The 25,295-nt window shown below is 48.0% G+C and overlaps 3 protein-coding genes across 7 annotated transcripts; 2 read left to right on the top strand and 1 right to left on the bottom strand.

Annotated features, from left to right (window-relative positions):
• Positions 1–1,573: 1,573 nt before the first annotated feature.
• Positions 1,574–11,105, top strand: LOC103186665 (cartilage intermediate layer protein, nucleotide pyrophosphohydrolase). 5 transcript variants are annotated; one of them, XM_007905866.2, is made up of 9 exons: positions 1,574–1,685; positions 2,157–2,282; positions 3,025–3,294; positions 3,730–3,918; positions 4,827–4,922; positions 5,389–5,703; positions 6,260–6,368; positions 6,870–7,027; positions 8,228–11,105. In XM_007905866.2, exons 2-9 carry the CDS (start codon positions 2,219–2,221, stop codon positions 10,564–10,566), a joined length of 3,540 nt encoding a protein of 1,179 aa, XP_007904057.1. In that variant the 5' UTR covers positions 1,574–1,685; positions 2,157–2,218; the 3' UTR covers positions 10,567–11,105. The 5 variants fall into 5 exon arrangements, with proteins under 5 accessions (XP_007904057.1, XP_007904056.1, XP_007904048.1 ...); XM_007905865.2 differs by having other exon boundaries at positions 1,574–1,729; XM_007905857.2 differs by having other exon boundaries at positions 1,574–1,795.
• A 1,408-nt stretch (positions 11,106–12,513) lies between these two features.
• si:ch73-314g15.3 (Rieske and Ferritin_like domain-containing protein) lies at positions 12,514–18,185 on the top strand. The gene is made up of 12 exons (XM_042343098.1): positions 12,514–12,650; positions 13,278–13,366; positions 14,168–14,286; positions 14,587–14,689; positions 14,888–14,985; positions 15,163–15,312; positions 15,526–15,693; positions 15,790–15,859; positions 16,276–16,354; positions 17,254–17,407; positions 17,770–17,874; positions 17,999–18,185. The coding sequence occupies exons 1-12, from the start codon at positions 12,538–12,540 to the stop codon at positions 18,053–18,055; spliced, it is 1,305 nt and encodes a 434-aa protein (XP_042199032.1). The 5' UTR covers positions 12,514–12,537; the 3' UTR covers positions 18,056–18,185.
• A 1,133-nt stretch (positions 18,186–19,318) lies between these two features.
• LOC103186653 (methionyl-tRNA formyltransferase, mitochondrial) lies at positions 19,319–25,029 on the bottom strand. The gene is made up of 9 exons (XM_042343135.1): positions 24,839–25,029; positions 23,747–23,962; positions 23,006–23,128; positions 22,628–22,730; positions 22,230–22,305; positions 21,937–22,028; positions 21,285–21,366; positions 20,619–20,692; positions 19,319–20,079 (listed from the first exon to the last, which is right to left on the bottom strand). The coding sequence occupies exons 1-9, from the start codon at positions 25,027–25,029 to the stop codon at positions 19,888–19,890; spliced, it is 1,149 nt and encodes a 382-aa protein (XP_042199069.1). The 3' UTR covers positions 19,319–19,887.
• Between the last annotated feature and the right edge of the window lie 266 nt (positions 25,030–25,295).

Below are 25,295 nucleotides of genomic sequence, written 5' to 3'. Positions count from 1 at the left end.
GGTGAGGACGGTAACCCTAGCGACTGCCTCCAAACGACTAAGTAATGAAAACAAAGCGCTCAGTGAGCTGTTGGCATTACTCTGATCATTGTGTTCTGCCGTGGCACCAACACTGCTCATACATAGCTCTGTAAAATATTTATGTAAGACAAGAGGAAACCTCTGATTTCCCAAGGAACAGTTTACATCTGACGTGTAGGAAGAATTTCAGTAAAAATAAGCTATTACATATCAGGACTACAGAACCCATAGCCAGCAGGGAGATTGATATCAGTTGTCCCAAGCTGCTGAAAAAGCGAATGACCATTTTTTTTCTGGCGGATTGTTGGCCAGGACACTGGGAGAAAGGCCCTTCCCTGTTGGAATAGTGCAATTGGACTTTTAATGTCCGTCTGAACAGGTCCTTTGGTCTAACATTTTCATCCGAACGCATCTCTGGACAATTTGTTGCTCCCCAGCTGTCCAGTTGCCCAGCTGTCATTTCTATGATGGCAACATTCGAGTTCAATGGCTCATCCCAGCAAGGTTTAGCCTTTCAACCTCCAGGAGAGCCACAGCACAATAGGATTTAACTCCGACCATCCAGAGAATCGATCGATTTCTGGGTCAAGACCCTAAAAACTTCAGGGAATAGTGAGGACATAGGTTCAGAGGCCGTAGGATAAACCCAGATGACTAGTCTTCTAGCTGACCAGACCTTGGGCAAGTTTCCTTACTCCACACAGAGCCTAATAATAATCCCTCCAAAACCAAAAACAATAATAAATTGGTCATTTTCAATCCACGACTGTTTGTGGGACATTGCTGTGCGCAATTGGCTGCCGCGTTCGCCCACAAATATACAGTCAATTCACTTTACAGTATATTCTGTGAAGAAGCGCTATATCAAATGCAAGGATTATTATTATTATATTATTATAGTCAGGGGTTAGGGGAACCACACTGAAGACTGCCTCACTGTGTAGAAGTTCAAAACTAGGTTTAAATCAAATCAAATATTTTTCTGTCCCCCCCACCCCCCCCCACCACCACCACCACCAAATTGAACACCTGTACGGTACGTGGCTCCTATTCTCGACGCGTTTCCGCCAGTCGACATTTAACCCATATTCTCGACCGAACCCTCTCGTTATTCCCCAGCTTGTCTCCTTACAACTCTTAGTGACCCCCCCATTCGATTCCACACACAATTTCGCGCCGCCCCCCCCCATCACCGCCACCGCCACCGCCACCGCCACCGCCCTACAGCGAGCGCTATTAGTCAATTAATTCATCTTAATGCATAAGTCAAATGTGTTCTTCAGCTGTACTCCTTGTGGTGTGTGTGTGTGTGGTGTGTGTGTGTGTAGTATTTGGTTGTATTAAGTTTCCATCTGGAGACCGACTGTTGCTGTGACTCGGGCTCTTTGATTCCTGTTAATAGTCGATGTATTGACTCCTGTGGTTTCAGTGCTGTGTGTGTGTGTGTGTGTGTGGGGGGGGGGGGGGGGTGGGGGGGGAGTATTGCTTTGGGGCGGGACATGAGCCCATCCCTGTGTCAGGGGGTGTGGGGGGGGGTCCCAGACCCCTATATAATCGCTCAGGACTGAAGGAGAGGAAGAGCGCACTGCGCTAACAGGAGCTGAGCGGTTGGGGATCTGCTCCCGAGGACCAGGGAGGAGGCGGCGGAGGCTCCTGGTTTGGAAGTAGGGGTTTCACTCCAAGTCTCAGCTCCAGTCCAGAGCTCAGGGTATAGACACAGCAGCTGCTGATCGGGTTCTGTGCAATTTGATGTCGGGAGTCAGTCTGAGTGAAGGTGAAGGTGAAGGTGAAGTTGGGACCTCTCTCTCTGCCTTCAGAGGCAGCGCTGGGATCAGCTTCAGTTTCCAGTCACACGGTGCAAAGGGAATTTGCTCAGAGATAAAAGCTGCCAAGAGGTTAGACCTTTGGTGGAAGAGCTACACCTGTTTTGTCAGACGTTTTGCACCCTTTAAAGTGGGTACATACTGTATGGCGACCTCGAAAAGCGTTTAGAAACTGGTTATGGAAAGCTAAGCAACGTCTGTCCAAATAGTGGTAAGATAACTTGTCTTTCATACTTGGGATGAGTTGATCGCAAGTTGTCAGCAATGATCTGTGGCAAACTGTGGATGGTAATAAGACGCGTTGCTTAATAGGAACCTGCTGACGGGTCAAGAAGGATTTCAGAAGACAATCTCCAGTTTGCGGAGAAACCACAATGACTACAGCGAAGGCTACGGTTCTTTTTCTCTTCTTCCAAGTCGTTTGCGGGACATCAAAAGGTCAGTATGTAGCAGGGTCACACACACTCCTGTGACCTGTGGTGACTCTTGATTTCTGATTTGAAAGTTTAGCGGTTTCAGGAGACAACGCAGTATGAAACCCGATACACGCAGTATTGGGTTTCAAGTCTTCAGTTATAGTTCACCTGAATAAAGTAATACCGTTTCCCCAATGTTAATCTGTTATTTCACCATCAGGTAAACTGTAAACACAAATACATGTGTATGTTGATGTTTAATATGCAATAATAAGGTCAGTCGGTTAATACAAAAAACTTCCTCAATATTGTAAGTAAAAAAAAACTTTACTTACTTTACTCAATCCACGACTGTTTGTGGGATATTGCTGTGCGCACTCGGCTATTGCTATCGCGTTTCGCCCAGAAAATACACAGTCAATCCACTTTACAATATGTTCTGTGAAGAGCTTTGAGATGTCTCTACGACGTGATAAGGCGCTGTACCAAATGCAACTATTATTGTTACAGTATTATTATTTCATAAATTGGTGTGATATTTTAATTTCGCACTAGCCTACCAAAATAGATATGATAGATACACAGCACATCATTGATCAGGAGGTCAGTTGTGCTTTGGACGTTCAAGCCTCTTGCATTTCCAGCAGTTGGCTGTACAGTTGGCAGTGTCCTCGGGAGCAGGTCGTGGCTCTCAAGCAATCTCTTAAGTTTGTGTCGCTCAGTGAATTCTTGGCTCTGCTGACGGTAACCTCTCCGCTCTTCAGTTCAGTGGGAATGGACGTCCTGGTTCAATATAGACCATCCCGGTGGTAGTGGAGACTATGAACGGCTCGAGGGAATCCGACATTATTATCGGGAAAGAGTGTGTCGGAGACCGGCTGAACTTGAGGCACGGACTGCAGACTGGATGCCGGCCGCCAACACCAGAGAGGTGGTGCACTCTGACCCACAGCATGGCTTCTGGTGCATCAATAAGGAGCAGCGTCCTGGTAAACTGTGCTCCAATTACGCTGTTCGATTCAAATGCCCAAAAGGTAGGTACTGTGTCAGTCTGAGGTCCGATATAAAACAATAATAAACAACCATCTTTGAAAGCAATGTTTTTAAATGTATTTATTCCTAATCATATTTTTAGATAAATTGTGTAACTGGATTAATGAAATGATATTGCTCCAGGTAAATCACGTTACTTAGGTAATTTATTCATTTAATTTATTGAGGTAGATGATTTACTTATTATTAATTGCCAAGCCTGTGTGTCAGCCTTGTGCAGTCCGAGCGCTCTCCCCTCTGAGTCAGAAGGTTGTGGGTTCAAGCCCCACATCGGGGTTAATGCCAAACATTAACATTGGGAGAGGAATGATGGATGAGTTGGAGAAGCCAGGGGATGGAGCGCCAATAACTTTGACATTCCAGTGAATCGCTGGTAATTATTTGGAAATGGAATAAATTCCAAACTGTTCCCTCAGGGGCCACATCCACTGTGGCACGGAGCTATTGGTCCCATTGGTCTGAATGGAGCTCATGCCCAGCGACCTGTAACCAGACTGGAGTTCAGAACCGACGAAGGACATGCTCTACTCAGGGTCGCAGATGGGAGCAGAAGTGTCTTGGACCTGTGGAGGAGGGCAGGATGTGCAAAGGAACAGTCTGTGCAGGTACAACAACAACAACTATTCACATTTGTACAGCGTCTTTCAAGTCGGTTGGGGGTCCCAAGGTGCTGGACAGTCAGAGATTTGGACCCGAGCAGGGGGTTGGGATCAAGAGTGGTGGAGGGCAAAGAGAGTAGGGGTAGGAGGGTGACCGAAGGCACGGTTGAAGAGGACTGTCTTGAGATGTGCCTTGAAGGAGGTTCTGTGCACTTTCACTTTTGTACTGGCTTCAGAAGTGAAGCTGGGAGTTCAGTTCATTAAGTAGATCTAAGTCAGTAATGTGCAGACTCTGGAGCCAATCTAAGCCACTCAATGCGTCCAAACCTTCTGCAGGTTTTCAGACCCTGCAGCCAAGTTGAGCCAGCCATGAGTTCCTGCCAATCTCCCTGGCACCACTTCCTCTTATAACTTCTCCACCAGCAAATCCCAACACTCACTGTGTGTGCACCAGCCTTGAGGCTCAGTCATCCCGCTTTTCCTTGCCAATCAAATAAGTACTTGTGTGAACATCATGATCAATAGTGGAAGCTACTATTGCACACTCCATCAATCTCAATGTCAATCCAATCACTGCAGTAAACACTAACCCTTTGTCCATTACTGTGAATCTGGTCGACTTTTAAGGATGGCCTAACCTGGTTGGTCAAAGTTAGGATTTGATAAACTCCAATCTTGTCTCTCTCTAACCAGCCTACATTTAGCCAATGTTTTTTTTTTGCCAAACAATTATCACTGCGGGTCAGAATAATGAGATATCCATCACTTAGAGGTGAGGGCAACCACACACATCAGTGTTCATTCCAATAATGACCAATTGGTACCCGTTCCTCTAACGGTCATAGTTTCGTAGCAAGTCTGTTTCTTTTCCTCTGTTCGCTGACTATTTTTGTCTCTTTCTTCTCTGCTCAAAGTTCCTCTACCCCCTATTGCTTTGCCGACCCCCAAGCCATTCAACAATCCTGTCGTCACCAGCTGGGTTGAGAAACCTTATGTCAAACAACCATACGGTAATGTAAAGCCTGTTTGCCCGAGTTAATTGTGCATGTCCAGAACGCAGTCTTGAATGCATCAATTGATCTCATTCGATAAATATAAAAATCATAAAACACATTTTGCTCTTTCTTGTGTTTGTAATGTAGACCAGTGACTTTTATTTATGATTCTCGAGGATTTTGCCAAACACATATTTTCAAAACACCTATGTTTGCTTAGCATGATAAAAACCTGCCCAACACTCTCAACACTGACCTAATGGAGATCAGTGCCTTAGCATTGTATTAACAAATATCTTTTTAAGTACAAGATCAGAAGAGAGATTCAGATGCAGAAAGAAAGCCCTTTTGGCTCATTTGATGTTAATAATAATTCTTGCATTTGATATAGCGACTTATCACGTGGTTGAAACGTCTCAAAACGCTTCACAGGATATACTGTAAAGTGAATTGACTGTGCTTTTTGTGGGCTCTGTTGCAGGATGTGAGTTGAGATGCCCCATGGGTCATGCCAATGCGCAGTGCGATGCGTGTATGTGCGAGGACTATCTCCTCTATGGGACGGTTCACCTGCAAGATGGGGCTCCAGCCTCCAGAGCAACCATCTACCTCCAGGGCAACACGGATAAGTTCCTCATGACCTGTGATGACAAGGGGAAGTTTCGGATCCCAGGGCTCTGTCCTGACGGCAGGACAACCATCAAGATCAAGAAGGAAAAGTACAGGACAGAGATTGTCACGCTCAGTCGCAGTGACAACAAAATCTTCACCATAGAAGTGAAACTCAAGAGAGCAGGTATTCAGATGTGTTTTTTTTGATGAAATTAGTCTCAACATAATTGTTGAAAACTCCTCTTATGGTCCACTGTTGGTGAAGGCAATGCCCTGTGAAGTACTGACTCACACAGAACAGTGCAGAGCAGGTTCAAGCTGTGCTGAGTTAGCTGATCGCAGCAAAGACAGCATTTGGGACGCTCAACTGGCCAAATGGAGTCCCATAGCTTAGTGGTTAGAGCACTCACCTCGCAAGACCAGGGTTTGATTCCCAGGCTGGGCGAAACCTTAGGCAAGTTTCCTTACTCCACACGCTTCTGTTTACTAAGCAGTAAGTAGTAACACGGTTGTTAGCCGATGGCTATATTACTTTAATCCCTTCAAAAAAAAATAATAATTTGGTCACTCAATCCACGCTAATACTGCCTCGTTTCGCCCACAAAACATACAGTCAATCCACTTTACAGTGTACAGTTTTTATATATTTACAGTTACTGACATTAGGGGAAAGGGTAAAAGATGTTCAGGAAGACTGAGGATGCAATCATTTGAGCGGTTTGCTTTTCTTTGCCTCACAGACAAGCCGTACATCACCAAACACCCTGTGAGCAAAGCCAGGCGTGAAGGGGAGAGCGTAACCTTCTGCTGCAAGGTTCAGAGTGACCCTCCACCACACAAGTACTTGTGGTGAGAACAGTTTTATTTTAAGTTTGTCTTTAACTTCGACTCTGCTTCCCCCCGTTGCCCTGTGTGACCCATCCCAGCCAGGCACCGCCATCCTCTCAACCTTATGCATTCACACTCTGTAGCCAGCTGAGACAGACACCACAGAATCACCTGTCTGCTTTTCAATGATATTAAACGTTGTGATGTTCTCATGAGAATAAAGGGATATGCTTGCTCGGATACAATGTAGATTACAAGCAGTGTGCAGTTGGTAACCATACATTGCACGTTATTATATTGTATAAGAAGGATTATTTGCAATATGTGTTTCTTTGATAAAATGTAACAACACAGCAGTCCATTCTGTAGTATCTGTTACTGTCTTTGCTTTAATGGAGGAGTGCTGATTGTTTAGGGCAGAGTGTTTTAGGTGAATGGTAGTTGCATTAAACGTGTTTGCTTTCCGATTAAATTTGGTAGATTTCTCCCCCTTTAAATAGTCTTTGTTTTGTCTCTTTGCAGGTATCACAATAGCTCCTTGCTGGACTCCAAGAAATATAGATATGACAGTATGCTGGTGTTGAGGCAACTGCAGATGAGACACACAGGGCAGTATTACTGCAAAGCTAGCAACAGTGCTGGCTCTATCAAGTCCTGGCCTGCGAGTCTTACTATAATAGGTAATTGTACATCTGGACACAGCACTTCTATTGATTACAGAGGACTGCAAACCCATTTGCTCTTTTTGTTGAGATAAGCAGTTCTGTTTTTTAAGGCATTAAAGTCTACAATGGAATCACGTCCAATATCACAGTCAGTTCACTTTACGATAAATTCTGTCCAGCACTTTGAAATGTCTTAACAACGCGATATGGCACTATATCAAAAAATTATTATTATTATCTCAGCATAAGAAACATTTTTTTCTTGTTAACAGTTTCTTCTCTTGAAGAAAGTGGTTCAGGAGAGGTCCACGATGGTATCATATTTGGATACCTATCTCATGCAGTCATGTGAAAGCCTAGCCAGTGCGTGTTGATAGGGATCACAGATACTGGGAGAACTTTGTTTAAAAAAAAGTTATTATGCATTGCACAAGCCAACAATGATATTAGGGATCTAAGCTAGAGGGCGCCGCCAACTGGGCATATGTAGTGCAGGCATTTTCCTCCAGGCTGAAAAAAGCTCACTATATTTACAGTAATGGAGCAGTAATATCATCTAACACGGTTTAATAATTAACTTGAACCTGCGTATTTCTTATTTTTTGGTCGTTCTAAAGCTACTTCATTAAAAATAATTGATCCTTGAAAATAAAGAGGAGAGCGCAAGCCAATTGCACCTCCCCAGTGCCTGAATTATCTATCATGCAAACCAGAAATAACATTTAGCTCACGCTTGATGTTTTGACTCAGGCTACTATTTTCAACCTTGCTGGTTCATTGCACTGTGGGCCTTGGCCTTTCACCAAGTACCTCAATTAAATATATATTAATTCTTATTGGTTGGGAACTGTACTGTAATACTTACTGGGTTACTAAAATGAGATGTAGCGTGAATTGCGAATTGACTGTATTTTGTGGGTGATTGTGTCCCACAAACAGTCATGGATAGAGTGACCATTTTTTTGTTTGTTTTTGGTTTGTTTGTTTGCAGGGATTATTACCATGAAAAGCACTAGCAACCGGGTTCCTACTCATTGCTAGTTAAACAGAGGTGTGTAGTACTGGAACTTGCCTAATTCTTGTCAATTCTTCCCGGGAATTGAACCCAGGTCCTCTCGCTTGCGAGGCGAGAGTGCAAGCCACTACACTATGGGACTCCATTTGTTTGAAACGTGTAGATCTGAAGATTAATAGCAGACGTTCTTGTTTCCCCAGCACAAGATTCACCGTCCTGTAATCCCAAACCCGAGAGCTACTTAATTCGCCTTCCTTACGATTGCTACCAGAACCAGTCCCGCTCCTTTTACTATGACGTGGGCAGGTGCCCTGTGACCACGTGTGCCGGAGAGAGAGACCAGGGCCTGCAATGCAAAGATACCACTGCTTACTGCTGTGGGGCGGTGGAACTGGAAGAGAGGACAGTGGCATGCAGTGGGCACGTGCTTCCCATCAAGGCCGTCAGCAGGTGTGGGTGTCAGAGGTGCGTTGAAACCAAGGCAGTTGTCCGGGGTAGGGCATTGGCAGCTGATAACGGGGAGCCCATGAGGTTCGGGTATCTCTTCATGGATGGGAAAAGGATTAGCATGACTGGATACAAGGGCACGTTCTCCATCCAGGTTCCCATGGATATTGATCGGCTGGTGCTGACCTTTGTGGATCGCTACCAGAAGTTTGTCAACACGACCAAAGTTCTGCCGTTCAACAAAAAAGGAGGTGCAGTCTTTCACGAGATTAAACTCCTAAGGAAGCAACCTGCGGTCACCTTGGATTGTACCATCAGCAACACCATCTCTCTGGGGGGCACAGAAAGGCAGGACCCCGTAGCCGAGTTGGAAATCCCTCCCAACTCCTTCTACAGACAGAATGGAGACATCTACAGTGGCAAAGTGCAGGCCAGCGTGACCTTCTTAGATCCCAGGGACATCTCGTTGGCTTCGGCAGCCCAGAGCGACCTGAACTTCATCGATGAGGAAGGAGCCGCTCTCCCACTCAGGAGCTATGGCATGTTTTCTGTGGATTTTACTGATGAGTCCGCGACCGAGAGTCTCAATGCCGGGCAGGTCAAGGTCTTCCTGGACTCGGCTCAGGTCAAGATGCCTCAGCACTTGAAGAGGATGAAGCTGTGGTCCCTCAACCCCAAGACGGGCTACTGGGACGAGGAAGGAGACTTCACCTTTGTCAGCCAGCGGCGGGGCAAGCGAGAGGAGAGGACCTTCCTGGTCGGCAATATGGAGATCCGAGAGAGGAGGCTGTTCAACTTGGACGTCCCCGAGAGCAGGAGATGCTATCTGAAGGCCAGAGCGTTTCGAGGCGATCGCTTTATGCCAAGCGAGCAAGTTGAGGGAGTCGTGGTGACACTCATCAACATGGAGCCCATGGCCGGCTCCTCCTCCAACCCCAGGGCCTGGGGCCGCTTTGACAGTGTCATCACTGGCTCCAACGGGGCCTGTGTGCCCGCCTTCTGTGATGATCAGCGGGTGGATGCTTATTCGGCCTATGTGAAGGCCACTCTGGGAGGAGAGGAACTCGAGGCCGTGGAGTCCTTCCCCAAGATGAACCCCTACTCCATTGGCGTGCCTCAGCCCTACCTGAACAAGCTGCACTACAGACGCTCGGATCACGAAGATCCCAAGGTAAAGAAGACGGCCTTTAAGATCAATGTGGCCAAACCCAGGGCGAATATGCCCGAGGAGACGAACGGCCCCATCTACCCTTACGAGAAGTTGAAAGAATGTGAAGAAGCGCTCTTCAGCGCTGCCCACTTCCGATTCTACAGAGTCGAGGGAGACGGGTATGACTATAACACCGTACCCTTCAATGAGGATGACCCGATGAGCTGGACGGAGGACTACCTCGCCTGGTGGCCAAAACCGTTGGAGTTCCGAGCTTGCTATTTGAAGGTCAAACTTGTCGGGCCGAAGGAGATCACGGTGAGATCCCGCAACATGGGGGGCACACACCCCAGGACAGTGGGCAGGCTTTACGGCATCCGTGATGTGCGCAGTGCCAGGGATATGGACCGTCATGGCGTCTCCACGGTCTGCTTGGAGTTCAAATGCAGCGGCGTTCTCTACGACCAAGAACGGGTCGACCGGACCTTGGTGAAGATCATCCCTCAGGCCAGTTGCCGCAGGGAAAACGTTAATAACATGCTCCAAGAATACCTGGTCAACCATCTCCCGCTGGCCGTCAACAATAACACCAATGAGTTCACCATGTTGGCCCCTCTGGATCCTCTGGGTCACAACTATGGCATCTACACGGTGACCGATCAGGACCCAAGAACAGCCAAGGAGATTGCGCTGGGCAGGTGCTTCGATGGGAGTTCCGACACCACTTCCAGGGTCATGAGATCCAGCCTAGGCGTGGCCATGACCTTCAACTGCGAGGAGAGGCAGCTCGGTCAGCGGAGCGCATTCCAGACCATGCGGAACCCTCCTGGTCAGTCCATCGTGAGTCCCTTTAAGGTGGGGCGAGGGAGAAGAGATAGGCAACAAAGGCACAATCTATTGTATAATAGATTCAGAATGCAGCGAGTGCAGCTGAAAGGGTAACAGAAGAGACGTGCAGGTGAAACATTCAGTTGGTTTCAGATATTGCTTTAGCCAGTATTAGCACTGCCCTCCAACAGTGGTGCGAAAAGAAAATGCAATTCTGTCCAACCACTGAGCTTCCATGTCTCATGTCATTCTATTCTACTTGAAACGTGTAAATAGGAATAATATTTATGTCCTTCAGCGTTTGAAACCAGAGCTTTGGAGTTTGGCACCATCTCTTGGAGATATACAGGCACTGAGCCTCTCTCCCTTTCAAATGATATTCCATCCTGCAGAGTTGTATTGAACCTGATATTAAAACATCCCTTATGTACAATGTGTAGCTTAATTGCTCCTTGAACCGATGTGCTTTTGAAGATTGTGTATTTAGGTCAATCAGTATGTAGTGTCAAGAAGGTACGCTTTGTAAAGAATCCACAAATCGTTTGAATTTTTGGTCATTATAACATTTTGTACTATTAATGTAAACAGTGAAGCTTCTGTCATTATGTTACATTATGTTTTTTTTCCCCCTTTTTCTTTCAAATAACAATAAAACGCATTTATTTGACTGAAACTGAATTATTTCAATGGGAAGGAAACAGGTGAGGGCAAGGGGTGGTGTTGGGTGGGGGTGTGGGGGGAGAGAGCGGGAGGTTCCATGCAAAGCTTGATTCTGGGATGAGAGACGCCAGGACGCTGGGACTCATTCCAAAAAAGCAGCTCGATGCTGTGGTGGGTGGGTGGTGGTGGGGAGGGAAGGGGGTGTGGTGGTGGGGGGGGGGGGGGGGAGTTATTTCTGTAGCGACGAGGCCAAAGAGCTTTCATTTACCGTGCGTGATTGTGCTGTCGCCCTTCGCCCACAAAATCCCACAAGTCAAATCTATCTTACGGCATCTCCCGCGAAGCGCTTTGAGACGGCCTCGACGAGGCGCTGCAATGAGAGGCGAGGACTATTATTGATATTTATTATTATTTGTCTAAATCGATCCAATTAACACGGATCGATGGAAAGTCCATTCCCCCCACCCCCCCCACCGAAAAAAAAAAGAAAGAAATCTGCGGGCCGTGGGGCGAAGAACGCTGGGGGCCGACGACAGAATTGCCCGCGTTCGAAACATCCCGGGGGACTATTCCGGGTTTGAGGAACCGAGACGGCTCCAGCCTTGGCTGCTGGCGGAGCAGAGCAGGAGCAGAGCAGTGCAGGAGCAGAGCAGTACAGGAGTAGAGCAGTGCAGGAGCAGAGCAGTGCAGGAGCAGAGCAGGAGTAGAGCAGTGCAGGAGCAGAGCAGGAGTAGAGCAGAGCAGGAGCAGTACAGGAGCAGAGCAGGAGTAGAGCAGTGCAGGAGCAGAGCAGGAGTAGAGCAGTGCAGGAGCAGAGCAGGAGCAGAGCAGGAGTAGAGCAGTGCAGGAGCAGAGCAGTGCAGGAGCAGAGCAGGAGTAGAGCAGTGCAGGAGCAGTGCAGGAGCAGAGCAGTGCAGGAGCAGAGCAGGAGTAGAGCAGTGCAGGAGCAGAGCAGGAGTAGAGCAGTGCAGGAGCAGAGCAGGAGCAGTACAGGAGCAGAGCAGGAGTAGAGCAGTGCAGGAGCAGAGCAGGAGTAGAGCAGTGCAGGAGCAGAGCAGGAGTAGAGCAGTGCAGGAGCAGAGCAGGAGCAGTACAGGAGCAGAGCAGGAGTAGAGCAGTGCAGGAGCAGAGCAGGAGTAGAGCAGAGCAGGAGTAGAGCAGAGCAGGAGTAGAGCAGAGCAGAGCAGTACAGGAGCAGTGCAGTGCAGGAGCAGAGCAGTGCAGGAGCAGAGCTGCAGAGTCAACCAGTGCAGTGAGCAGCTGATTGACAGGTCCTCTGGGCACCACTGTCAACCCTGTCCATCACAGCCCAGGCCCCGCCCCCTCCTCCTCCCCCCCCCGCCCCACCCCACCACCCACGTGGGCGCGTGGGCGGGGGGTTTCTCGCGTCACTTCCGGCATGTCGGGGGAGCGGAAGCCGGCGCCATGTCGGAGCGGGTTTTCGCCGAGGAGCTGGTGTCCGCCCTGAGGGAGGTGGTGAGCGGCACCGGCTGGCAGTGCGCGGGGCGCCTGGACAGCCTGCCCGCCCCCTGCACCAAGTAAACAGGGGGGGGGGGGGGGAGCCGTGGGCTGAGAGAGGGGCGGGGCAATGGATCTGGAGGCGGGGCCAGGCGACGGCCATCACGGTTGGAGCCCCGGGGCTGGGGAGCAATGGCAGTGAGACTGGAGGCGGGGCTACGGGGGGGAGGGGCAATGGAGTTGGGGGCGGAGTTATTGGCCTGGAGGCGGGGCTACAGGGGAGGGGCAATGGAGTTGGAGGCGAAGTTATTGGCCTGGGGGTGGGGCTATGGGGGGAGGGGCAATGGGGTTGGAGGCGGAGTTATTGGCCTGGAGGCGGGGCTCCAGGGGGAGGGGCAATGGAGGTGGAGTTATTGGCCTGGAGGTGGGGCTCTGGGGGGGAGGGGCAATGGAGGTGGAGTTATTGGCCTGGAGGCGGGGCTATGGGACTAGGAAGTGGCAATAAAGCTGGAGGTGGGTCTGTGGGGTTGGGGAGGGCAATGAGGCGGGGCTGAAGGCTGGTTATGGGACAGGTGGTGGTGGGGGCGGGGCACGGTCTGAGGAGAGGGCCTTTTCTGCTCAAATCCGAGCCCTCCCCGGGGTCAGTGTATCTCACGAGGCAAAGGTGACTGTCATGGAGGAGATGTAGCAGCTCCCTTGTTTTCCAGGCTGTATTCTGACGATGGCGAGCACATCGTCCTGGTCCGCACCAACAATGATCGTTTCTATGCAATGGATTCTGCCTGTCCTCACGAAGGTAAGCGTTTGTCGCTGGAGAGTCGCTGTATGCGGGGACACGACTTGGGTCCCACTGAATTATCAATCTGTCCTGAACTGCAGGCACACTAGTGATGGAGGCAGCGCGGTTATAGTTGCCGACTCACTACCTGCTCATCGTGATTCAATTTATTTTGGTCGGCCGGGTGTCTTGACACATTCAGAAACCCATCACTGTGCTTAAGGCTATCCAAACCAAGCTGAGAATTCCATGCATCCCACCTACACGTGGAAATTCTGGATATGTTTATTGGAATGGAATGCGCCCTCTTTCCCTGAAGGGACTTGTCCTGCTTACCAAATTCCAGAAAGTATTAGGCACAGGTTGGCAAGAGCCAAAGCTTGGGGACCCCAGAGTGTGCGTTCGTGTAACTGCTGGAATCTAACCAACTAAAACCACATAGCTTGACATTGAGAGCACTGTCTGGCAAGCTTTCCCACCTGCTTGTCGAGCTCGGACCACCCTAAATGTTAGGGCTTTAGCTTGCAGGGTGAACAGGAGCTGAGTGGGAAGAGTCCCATGAATTGCAGTGTGACAATGAATGTCTCATTGGCTTATGTGGTCTGGGAACCGTAGTTATTTTGAAATCTCCAGGTCATCCATGTCAGAACATATTAGGGCCAGCAGTAAACATGATTGATTTTTAATTTGGTACTGCTATAGTTATTTACAAAGCGAGCAAGTGACCAATATGCTAAACTCAGGAGCATGACCACTGAGGTAAATGTGCTCTGTGTTCACCAGTAACTGAGAGAAGAATCTCTGCTCTGCTCTTTCCAGGGGGACCTCTTGAACTGGGAGATGTTGAGGACATGGGCACAGGGAAGCTGGCATTAATTTGTCCCTGGCATCAGTTTGACTTCTGCTTGGAGGACGGGCATTCCTCTACAGGTTTCCAGGTGAACTAACAAAGCAAAACTTATTATTCTTATAATACCAACCAAAACTGAGACCGCGGTGAGACCTTCTTGTTAGCTGCATTAGATCGCTTTTGTGTTAGTTTGCACAGGGCACTGTCAGAGCTCTATTGGTCCATTACACTGTAGGGGTGCTGTTTAATGTAATATCAGCATTGCACAGAACACCATGTAAACTTACTTAGGGGAGTCTAATGGGTGACAGGGTTGACTTCAGAATTAAGTGCGTGTGGTGGTGGGGGAAATCAAAGCATCATTGTAAACTTGTACTTCTCCAAACAGAACCAGGTTTATGAGGTTCATATCTCCGAGGGCAAGGTTTACATTCAGACCCAGAGCTCGCTGTCCCGGGCTCCTCAGCAGGCATCTGGAACATTATTGTGCGGTAAGTACCTCTCGCTAAACATTGCAGTGTTTCGCTGTTAAGTATGAAGTGTTCATCGTTCATTTAGCGTCAGGAGGACATCTGAAAACGCTTCATATAATTGACTGGGCACCCAAGTGGGAGGGGAGAAAGATGACAAAATCACGTTCGAAAATATAGCAGGCGTATCAATGTGTTTCCTTTTTTTTCTTTACATAGAGAGATTCTCCTTGAAGTCTCTGACTACTACAAGTTCTGAGGATTCCCTCTGTTACTGGGCTGTGAAGATCCTCTGTACATCAGACGCTGAGGAGAAGGTGAGGTCCAGAGGAAGAGGGAAGTGTTCATGAGCAGTCAGGAATTATCAAGGAAAATCGAACCTCTGCTCGTCTGCTGATTTTGGGACTTTTTGACATAGGAGGGGGGGGGGGTTTGAATTGTTTTGAATTCTTATTATTTTCACACACACTCTCCCCTTCTCCCCCTGGACACAGGTAACCCTGACAGACCAAGTGGAGAAGTGGTGGACCTCAGGTAAAATCAGAGAGGTTGGCCATGGAGATGTCCCACCACAGCCCAGCAGACAGGAGAACCTCAAGGTGCTGCAGCCGGGCAGGATCAAGAGGGGCAAAGGTGGCACCCTGGTTAGTAAGAGGCACTCTGGATATTGCTCTGAGCTGGGGGTGGGTGGGAGATGAGCGCAGCATGTTTGCTGACTAGTTCAAATTGGCCGAAGAACCTTCTTCACCCAACCTTCTCTCGTAATGTCTAAGACAGTCCCTCCCCAATACACCTCCGAGTTGACTGATGTGGTTGTGTGGACTAACCTGCCTCGGTGGGGCTTGTGTATTTCCCAGGCCAGCCGGATAGCGTTGCTGCATTCACTTGCCAACATCGAGCAGTGGGCTATAGACCTCTCGTGGGACATCATCGCTCGCTTTTCCATGGTGAAGCTGAAGAATGGGCGGTCATTGCCCCTAGAATTCTTCAGCGACTTTGTTAGAGTGGCGGGAGAGGAGGCCAAGGTCAGACCAGACTGCTCCCATTGGTTTTAAATTGAATCCGTTTCCTCCAGAGTCTCTGCAGCTGCATATTCATTGAATCTTCTCTTTGATTTTCAGCATTACAAGCTGTTGGCGAACAGGATCAAGGAGCTGGGCAGTTATTTTGGAGCACTACCGGTACATAACGGTCAGCCAGCTCACTGTCAGCCTGTGTAAATCCTCGGGTCCTCCCGCTCTGATCAGAGATCGTTTCACAAAACCCATCATTGCCTAAGAAAACCTGAGAAATTAAGGAATCCCGAGAATCTGATAAATTCCTTCCAGTATTGTAAATACTTACTGCATTGACCCCCGGCAACGCTGTTCTGGCAAGATTCAATAATATCCCATAATAATCCTTACATGCTGTAAAGCGCCTTTCACATCAGGGGGATGTCTCAAAGCGCTTCACAGGATTTACTGTGTATTTTGTAGGCGAACAATCTATACCGCAAATCGCATCTCAATTTCCACGATTGTGCATGGGGGATGTTGTGTGTTTTTATTTTTTAATTTTGTTTGTAACAAACACAATTTTCTAATTGTGTGAATTCATTTCATCAGGTTTGTGGCAGTCGGCGTCTGACACGGCCAGTGACTTATTGGCACGACTTGCCATTGTACACATGGTGCATGAAGCCAGGTAATGAATATTTCTTAACTGGGTCAAGTATTTACCTTATAGCATCCCCCCTTCCCCCCCCCCCCCCCCCATTGAATATTTCCCAATAGTGGTCTCCATTTCCTCTGCATTAACACCATCTCTGTAACCTGTGCCTCACTAATTGAATGGCAGGAATTGGCGAGTTGCCCACTATTATCTCCCCAGAATCACTGTCCCTCTGTTTCCTGGTTCCAACTGTTGATGTGGTTGAGATTAAGAAGATTGATAATCATTTCAGTATGATGAATGTATATCCTTAATACTGATCTGGTCTGAAGGTCAATATTAAGGATATACATTCCTTAACACTGACATATAAGGTCTGAATGGCCAGGTGCACTGTGTTGTGTCTGTGTGGGTTTAACATGTTTGAAATCTGCATTTTCCCTTTGTACCTGATTGCTCATTAGTTTTTAAAACTCTGGCAACTGTGTGTGTGTATATATACTGTCTGCAGCTGTTGAAAGTAATGCCAATGGTGTGGTTTGCAGGGAGCCTATTGGTAATACAGTAAAATAAGATCAGGACAGACAGCTGCACAGTAAGGCCATAAATGAGAAGTGGTGAATGATAAATTTAGAAGCAACATTAGGAAATATTCATTACTCAATTATAACTGCTTTGAAACAATTTACCAAGCAAGGCAAAAGACTCTGGGTGTGCACTGATGGAAGAATCGATGTAGTAATAATAATCCTTGCATTTGATATAGCACCTTATCACGTCGTTGAGACGTCTCAAAGTGCTTTACAGAATATATTGTAAAGTGAATTAACTGTGTATTTTGTGGGCGAAATATACAATGTACTGGTGGGACGGGCTTTATTGAGATGAATTGTCTTTCCTCGGTCCTGACCTCTGTGTTGCTGTCTCTGAAGGGGTTTAGACGTGCACCCTCAGATGCTGGCTCGCTTTGCGGCGCAGGCAGACCAGAGCTCTGTGAGGCTTCTCGAGATTATCTACAGGGATGAAATCACACACGTGGCGACAGGCTTGAGGTGGTTCACTTACATCTGCTCAGAAGAAGAAAAGGTGCAATGCCCGATTCTCATATTAGTCTAGAGCTGCTGTGTGCAGCTTCTTCGTATTAAGCATTTGCCTCTGAATTATATGCTCTTAATTGTCCTTATTCACAAAGGAACTAAGGTGGAGGTTGTGTGGTGGGGGAGTGGGGAGGGCTACTCCTTTTCCTTCCCTACTGTAAATTTGATTGCTCTACAATCAGAGCCAACACTAAATCAAAACCCTTCTCTGTGACTGTGCCTCGCTCAGTGTCCTTATGCACCACACCCTTAAATTCTCCCTGACTCTTTCCTCCCTCTTTGTGAAGCAATTCCAGACATTTGCCCTACATGAAATGTGTTAATTGACATTAAAACAAACTCTTTCCCCAGGACACCTTGGCCACATTTCACAATCTGGTCCGGACCTATTTTAAAGGCTACTTAAAGCCCCCTTTCAACACAGAAGGAAGAAAAATAGCTGGAATGAGTGAACAAGTGAGTTTGGCGTGATCTATTCTGAACCTTAATTGCCTACCCAGACAGATTTTCAATTGTGGCAAAAATATTTCACTGCTTTCTCTGAAATCTCTTAATTGTGCTTCTTTTTTTTAAATTCCAGTGGTATCTGCCTTTGATCAAACCATCTCAATCAGAACTTGGGAGTGGTGTTCCCTGAACCAGCACAGCGTTGTTGCAGAGAACTTTACATTGTGACACTGCAATCATCCCTCTCACTGCCTGGATTTTCCTCTTTCGTGCAATGTGTTCAATAAGCTGATGCCCTCCCTTGGCTGAAACCAAGAACTGCCCTGGGAAACTTTCCCACTCAAGTCACTTTCTGTATAAAATCACTGCCTATTGTTTGTCCCTCAGGGCTCTGTCCTCGGTCCCCTCCTCTTCACCCTCTACATGCTCCCCCTTGGTGACATCATCCGCAGACATGGGGTTAACTTCCACATGTATGCGGATGACACCCAACTCTACCTTTCCTCCTCTACCCTCAACTCCACGACCACCGATGTCCTGACAGCTGTCTGTCTGACATCGAGTCCTGGACGAGAGATAACCTTCTCTAGCTCAACGTACGCAAAACTGAGGCCCTCCTGATTGGCTCACGTCAGCGCCTCCGCACCTCAGGCGCTGACAGCATCAGCATCCAAGGCTGCACTCTCCACCTCTCAAAGCCATCAGGAACCTCGGGGTTCTGTTCGACCCTGAGCTGTCCTTTCTCCCCCATATCCGCACCACAACTGGCACCGCCTTCCATCACCTCCGGAATGTCGCCAGACTACGGCACTACCTCACCCCTCACGCGGCTGAAACTCTGGTCCACGCCTTTATCACCTCAAGGCTGGACTATGGGAACTCTCTCCTCGCCGGCCTTCCCGGCACCTCCCTCCACACTGCAGGTCATTCAGAACTCTGCAGCTCGTGTACTGTCCCGCACCAGACACCGGACCACATCACTCCCACCCTCGCTCGCCTCCACTGGCTCCCCATCCCCCAGAGGATCGAATTCAAGATCCTCATCCTCACCTACAAGGCCATTCACGGCCTCGCTCCCTCCTACCTCTCCGACCTACTATCCCCCTACCTACCCGCCCGTACCCTCCGTTCCTCTGGCTCCGGTCTGCTCCACATCCCCCGCCCCAACCGCCCTACTATCGGTGGCCGGGCCTTCAGCCTCTCAGCCCCTAGGCTCTGGAACTCTATCCCCCAGTGCCTTCGCCGCCTCCTCCCTTTCCTCCTTCAAGGCCGGTCTCAAGACCTTTCTCTTTGACCGTGCCTTCAGCTCCCCTCTCGACTCTCTACCCCCTCCTCGCTCCCTCCCTTCACCCTGACCATTTCCCCCTGCTCGGGTCCTGACCCAACTGTACAGCGCCTTGGGACGTCCTCCCGACGTGAAAGGCACTCTATAAATGGAATCTTGTTGTTGTTGTTGTTTGTCAACCTTGTCAATCATGTAATGGAGGATTAACCATTCATTTTTGCCCGTTTACAGTCCTTCCCTCCCTCCAAAGATATAATAACTGAATGTGACCTGTGTTCATTTTAAAACGTTTCCATCTTGTAAGTAAAATTAAATGTTGTGCTGTAGTCCTATGTCTCTTTACCACCAGCAGTTTTCACTCTCACAGGGACATTGCAGGTGTTCCCTCGACACCCCAGCCTTTAGGTCTGGATTTGAAAACCAGGTCAGTCTCAGCGTGTTTCACACAGCAACACAGTCTTCCATTTGAAAGGAATGTTGCGTGCATGTTGCATTGGTGCTTAAGTGCTGGGCGAGGCTCCATCTCAGGTTGTAGGAAGGCTTAATCCAAGTAGCCTGAGGCCCAATGAGGTGCAATATTGATTTCAAGCTTGCAGTCGCTTTGAAGTTTTCTGTCTAAGTCCCACCGTCCTGACTGTACTTCAGATTCACAAAGTGATCGGATCAATTTTTTTTATATAAAAATAATTACGCTTAGAGAAACACTTCAAAGCAGTTGCAATATACGTTTCCTTCGGTTATCGATGAGTGGCGACCCAGTTCCTTTTGGCTCGTTTTGCCAGACTTTGTTCTGGTTTGTGCGTTTGAAACCGCCACACGTTGTGATCATTTGTCCTTTCCTGAAAGTACCGATGGAGGTAGCCATTGTAAAAGTCAGCTGCAGACAGCTTCTTCTTGAGAACCACCAGCCTGAAACCCACCCAATCATCCTACAGAAAGAAAAGCAACGAGTAAATAATCTTGTTTACGTTTACAGTACAATCTTGTGCAAAGAGAAACCGGCACCAGCCTCATGAGTGAATTCCTCACCGCCACAGTACTGCACACCAGACGCAGTGAATAGGTATAACCTGTTTGTACCTTGTTCTTAATGCTATGCAGCGAGGTGAAGGTTAAGAAGAAGGTGACCCACTTCTTATTCCCAACACTAAGATCTGTCATATCCTCCACTTATTAGTCAATCCTAAAACTTTTTGTGAGTCAAATTCATAGTAGCAATTAACTGATTCCTTACTTAATAGCATTTATGTAACTCAGTATACTTTGAGACGTCTGGAAGATGTGAAAAGCGCTATATCTAATGCAAGGATTATTAGTATATATGGACAGATCACACAGGTATGTGAACTACTGAGATCACAAACACTGATCAGAGTGCAGATGTTTAGAGGTGAACTCTAGAAATCTCAAGAGCAGGATTGGATTCAGCGCTGTGCCTGACTGGGGCTGTTCAATGATTTGCCTGTACCTTGCAGCGTACCAGCAGGATGTTCGATTCTTTATGGAACTGGATGGTGCCAGGAATTGACTGCTGTGTCACAGCTACAGAAAGCAAAACAAAAAAATTAGTCGGATTATTGAATTACAATAAATCACAGCTTCAAGCTATTTTCCTTGTGCTTTAAGCACAGGTGGGATTTGTTGCATTACAACAACAACGCAGACTTTCTACTAACGAGCAAAAAGGCATGTCTCACACTGAATTTTACATGTCTTTGAGGCAACAGTGATACTCTGCACTTCAAATAAGAAGACAAAGTAACCATCATTCGAAAGGAACCTGGAATAGGTCCCATAACTGATTGTGTTTGGTATATTTACCTATTCACAAGTGTTTGCAGAATGGGCTTCATTGCTGAATTCTTATTATTTCTTGTGAATGAATCAGACATTCATATGCTTTAAACTGAGCACCTCCATTAGTTTGGCTGCCCTTTACAGTTCCATGTACTTCTATTTAAAACTTAAAAATGCCTCAAGAAGTACAATTAATTTTCGTGCAAATCAAGCGATTCTCGATTGCTCAAAACTCACATTTTGAAACGCAGACTAAAATCCATCGGATTAAGAAAATTCAGCCCTCAGTTCCCATTTCAATTTGGCAGCTGCAACTCCCGAAACACACAAAATCTACCTGGGAAAAGGGGAAGGTCGCGCAAGTCCACAAAATCCAAGAGCTTCACTGTGTTTCCCATCCACAGAGTCCGCAGGGGAACCTAGAGCAACAGCAAAACATCAGGGAGATTGCCAACCACCCAACCTGGCCTCAGAGTCTAGGCTAACAATTTTATTTGGAAATCTGTGCACCTTATTGAGAAACACCAATAATTCCAGCGTCTGTCAGTTGGATTTTTCACACAATGATAGAACAGCTATGGTTTACAGAACCTCTTCCCCTAGTTTTTTTTTCATTGTCCATTTGTTTTTTCCTTCCTGTCTCATTGCCTCCACCCTGCTCCATTCCCTGGGCTACAGAATTAGCAGGTATTTAAGTCTTTACCCTCCGACCTGCTGAAGGACAGCCTAGATTGGGGCAAATGTCCACCGAAGGATGACGCTGACGAGGATCGAAGATTACTGTCCCCAGGGCACCCACTGAACCAGGCCTGAGAGCAGAAAGCTAACCATAAAATAGTAGATAGATTGATAAGAAGTTTTATGAGACAAAAATTCCAAATACAATAATTCCCTTCTCTGATACACACTTGAATCAACATTGCCATAGCAGTAAAATGATAAAATTCACCAAAATTAGTTTCTTACACTGAAATCCCCAGAGCACTTACTCTGCAACTTATTGCTCGGTTCAGTCTGTCCAGTTCCTCTGATGTCTGTTCCTCCCAGTTCACCCAGCTCATTGCAATATTGATCTTTGGAGCTGGAAACAAAGATAATGGGTAATGAGATCAGTTCCTTTTGCACAATGATTATTATTTTGAGTTTTCGTAAAACACATCAACAGCTCTCTATGCTAGGAACGGCCACAGGCATCCATCCACTCCCTGCCTCTTTGTTAACACCCACCAATAATGATCCATTAGAACTAGCGCAAGTTTCTTGAGTATCAGCTGAAACTCACCAAATGTGGCTCCTTTCTTGGACTGTTCCCTGCTATTCTCAATGCATTCGGGTAGCTTTTTCAATGTCGCCAGGAGCTGAAACACAATGAATCCACATAAGATTACACTGGAAAGACTGGCTTGTGTGCACGGCTTCATAAACTCAGCAAATATTAAGCACAGAATGTAAAATGTCTCAAAGCTCTTCACAGGATTTACTGTAGTATGCATTGACTGTACATTTGTAGGAAAATTATGAGGTCGACCAGTCAGAAAGACCTACTTCGCCTGAAACTGTTGTGTGATCTTGGTGCAACCTCAAAGAATGGTCTTTATGTATTTTAATTCATGTGAGCCTTTGGTATTTTGAAATATTAAGGACGGGTGCCTACACAGAATCCCAAAGGTAACTGCTTACCATGTCAGCACCAGCCTCTGCCAACATCACCCCTAGCTCGTTGGCTGTGCACCGTGTGGGTACAGCGCATTCCTTCTGCATTACTATGGGGCCAACATCAAACCTGTGTAGATGATACAGTATGTCAACGCATTTTCAGATCAATCAAATCAATTCAGACTTTGAACAACTAGCAATAGCTGAAGCATTGAAAACAGGGTTTAACAACAACAGGCTCTTATTAACAGGTGCATCTCAGTGATTTTCCTTTGTCTGTTGAATGGACTCTTATGTTAAAAATTGGTTTCTTGGGAGAAAGGAAATCTCATTCGTTGACCTCTTTATCTACTTGTTCTCAGCGGCTCGTGGCATTACTAGTCTCTGAATAGGTAAAGGTACCTTTTTGGTCTGATCTGCATGATCGTCACGCCAGTCACCTGATCGCCATGAAGTACGGTGTGAAACACAGGAGCAGGTCCCCTCCATCTCGGAAGAAGACTTGGATGTACGTTTAATATTCCGCTGGGGACAAGAGAGAGACCGCATTAAAAACGAGCAATAAAAATACAGACAGAAAGCAGCTTGAATAAGCGTACGCACAAAGTGTAAAACAAACTATATCTGGAAAGGGCAAGAGCTGTGGCCCAGTAACTGTGATTCCAGCCGTATTAAGTTCCAATGGCTCACTGTCCTTCAGCAGATCCTTTTCCAGATCCTCGTCATCGCATTTCAACTCCCTCCACTCCCTCGTTCTATCCTCTCAGTCCATTTTTTTCCATAACCAATTCCCATCCACACATTTAGATTGTTCCTCAGTCCCTGGCTCCATTATCAGAGGCCAACCTTTCAGCACCACATTCTTTCCTTGTGGCACTTCTTTCCCATACTTTGCCTCACTTACTCCGTCTCTGCTTTTTAAAACATAAAGACCCATTTGTTTGATTGTGCCTTCAGTTGCTTCTAAATTCCTTTTACTTTATCCTCGGCGTTCCTCTAAATCACTTTGATGACAAGAATTTTAACATGTTGTTGTAAATAAATTGACAAGTCACAATCAGAAACGTACGTTGTTGTACCTATGTTTGGAATAGAGTGTCTTTTTTAACAGGAAAAGGTGATACAGAAAAGACAGTTACTTACTATGGAAACCGGAGAATAAGTTCCTCACTGAGCAAACTCCCAAACGACACGACCACTCCAACGTCAAAGTCATTGCACTGTCCTAGGTCTGGCCAATCATGGATGGGAATGTCACTCTGACTCGCGTATTTCCTCACTGGGAGTTTACTGGGATAACCAGCTGACAAAGTCACGACTTCCAGCCTGTCTATCAGCACCTCACCGGTCTCCAAATGCCTGCGGAAAAACACATGCATCGTTGAGATCCAGAGCCAGAAACAGTGGGAATTGTCAAAAGTCATTCATCAGATTTTCTTTCGTTCGGACAGATGGAAAACCAGCACCGTGCTCAAGAGGCTCCAAACCAGGTGATTTGAGGATTCAACGCATGCAGGTGAATCTCTATCTGTCTAGAATTGCGTGTCCGCTCATTCCTTGAGAGACGCGCCCTGCTCCCGGAATGTTTAGGCGCAGATCGGCAAGAGCGGAGGCTTGGGAGATTCCAGCACGTGTGTTGGGAGGTGGTGGGAGAGAGAGCGAGAGAGAACTAATGGGAGTTTGTTCCAGCCAAATGGGTGTTGCTTCCCATTGTGAACGCCTAAGGTGCTCGCGACGTGAAAGGCGGCACTGTACAAATGTAGTTTGTTGTTGTTGCTGTGGTGGTGGTGCACACCGCCTGGCACTGCCTTATCCAACCACAAACCACCCAACGCAACGGGGGCTTTGGCTTTGCAGTGTTAACAGAAACCGAGTAGAAAGAATCGCAACCCCCGCACCCCCCCCCCCCCAGTGACAGTCAGGTTAAAATCTCTGGAGGCCCAGTGGTTTACAGGTCCAGCCCCTGACCCCCAGCCCCCCTGACGCCCAGCCCGACCCCCCAGCCCCTGACCCCAGCCCCCTGACCCCCAGCCCCAGACCCCCAGCCCCTGACCCCCAGCCCCCCTGACCCCCAGCCCCTGACCCCAGCCCCCAGCCCCCCTGACCCCCAGCCCCCCTGACCCCCAACCCCAGACCCCCACAGCCCCAAATCCCCTCAGCCCCTGACCCGCAGCCCCCCAGACCCAGACCCCCTGACCCCCAGCCCCCTGACCCCCAGCCCCTGACCCCCAGCACCTTGACCGGTGCAGCTTCTGCAGAGACTCCAAGGCGAAGGTGTCGGTTCCGAAGAACAGGATTCTCCAGGGAGGGCGGGCGGGGGCGGGGGCGGGGGCTCCATCCCCGGCCGATAAACTGCTCCCAAAGCCCCGGCCGCTGCCCAAACGGCTGTTGGTCCCTCGGAGAAACCTGGGGACTAAACCCCACATTTCTGGGGTGGGAGGAGTGAGGGGGTGAGGGGGGGGAGAGGGCGGGAAGCGAGACCCCCCCACCGGGGCTTTCCGCCTCAGAGACCCCTCGCAAAGAGCCGCGAGTCTCCCCCCGACATATCTCCGCGGGAACACGGCTGTTTGACGTGAGGTGTGTGTGCGCCGCTCTCTCTCTCTCTCTTCCCCCTCAAGAGGTCCGGACCGCGGGCGCCGCCATCTTTGACCACGTCGGTCCCACCGGCAATACCTTCCCCTCCGCTCCTCCG

The sequence above is a fragment of the Callorhinchus milii genome, unplaced genomic scaffold (assembly GCF_018977255.1).
Source record: "Callorhinchus milii isolate IMCB2004 unplaced genomic scaffold, IMCB_Cmil_1.0 Scaffold22, whole genome shotgun sequence".
In the NCBI taxonomy this organism is placed as follows: domain Eukaryota; kingdom Metazoa; phylum Chordata; class Chondrichthyes; order Chimaeriformes; family Callorhinchidae; genus Callorhinchus; species Callorhinchus milii.
This window is presented reverse-complemented; position numbering and strand designations above follow the sequence as displayed.

Bases quoted from the DNA above. Each gene is read 5' to 3' on its own strand.
- si:ch73-314g15.3 (XM_042343098.1), top strand. From the start codon at position 12,538: ATGTCGGAGCGGGTTTTCGCCGAGGAGCTGGTGTCCGCCCTGAGGGAG. The intron at 14,287-14,586 runs GTGAACTAACAA...TTCTCCAAACAG, and splicing joins ATTCCTCTACAGGTTTCCAG to AACCAGGTTTATGAGGTTCA. The intron at 15,313-15,525 runs GTTAGTAAGAGG...TGTATTTCCCAG, and splicing joins GGGGCAAAGGTGGCACCCTG to GCCAGCCGGATAGCGTTGCT.
- LOC103186653 (XM_042343135.1), bottom strand. From the start codon at position 25,029: ATGTGGGGTTTAGTCCCCAGGTTTCTCCGAGGGACCAACAGCCGTTTG. The intron at 20,693-21,284 runs GTAGATTTTGTG...TGCTTTCTGTAG, and splicing joins CGACCTTCCCCTTTTCCCAG to CTGTGACACAGCAGTCAATT. The intron at 20,080-20,618 runs GTACAGGCAAAT...TTCTTTCTGTAG, and splicing joins TCCTGCTGGTACGCTGCAAG to GATGATTGGGTGGGTTTCAG.
- LOC103186665 (XM_007905866.2), top strand. From the start codon at position 2,219: ATGACTACAGCGAAGGCTACGGTTCTTTTTCTCTTCTTCCAAGTCGTT. The intron at 2,283-3,024 runs GTCAGTATGTAG...TCCGCTCTTCAG, and splicing joins CGTTTGCGGGACATCAAAAG to TTCAGTGGGAATGGACGTCC. The intron at 3,919-4,826 runs GTACAACAACAA...CTCTGCTCAAAG, and splicing joins CAAAGGAACAGTCTGTGCAG to TTCCTCTACCCCCTATTGCT.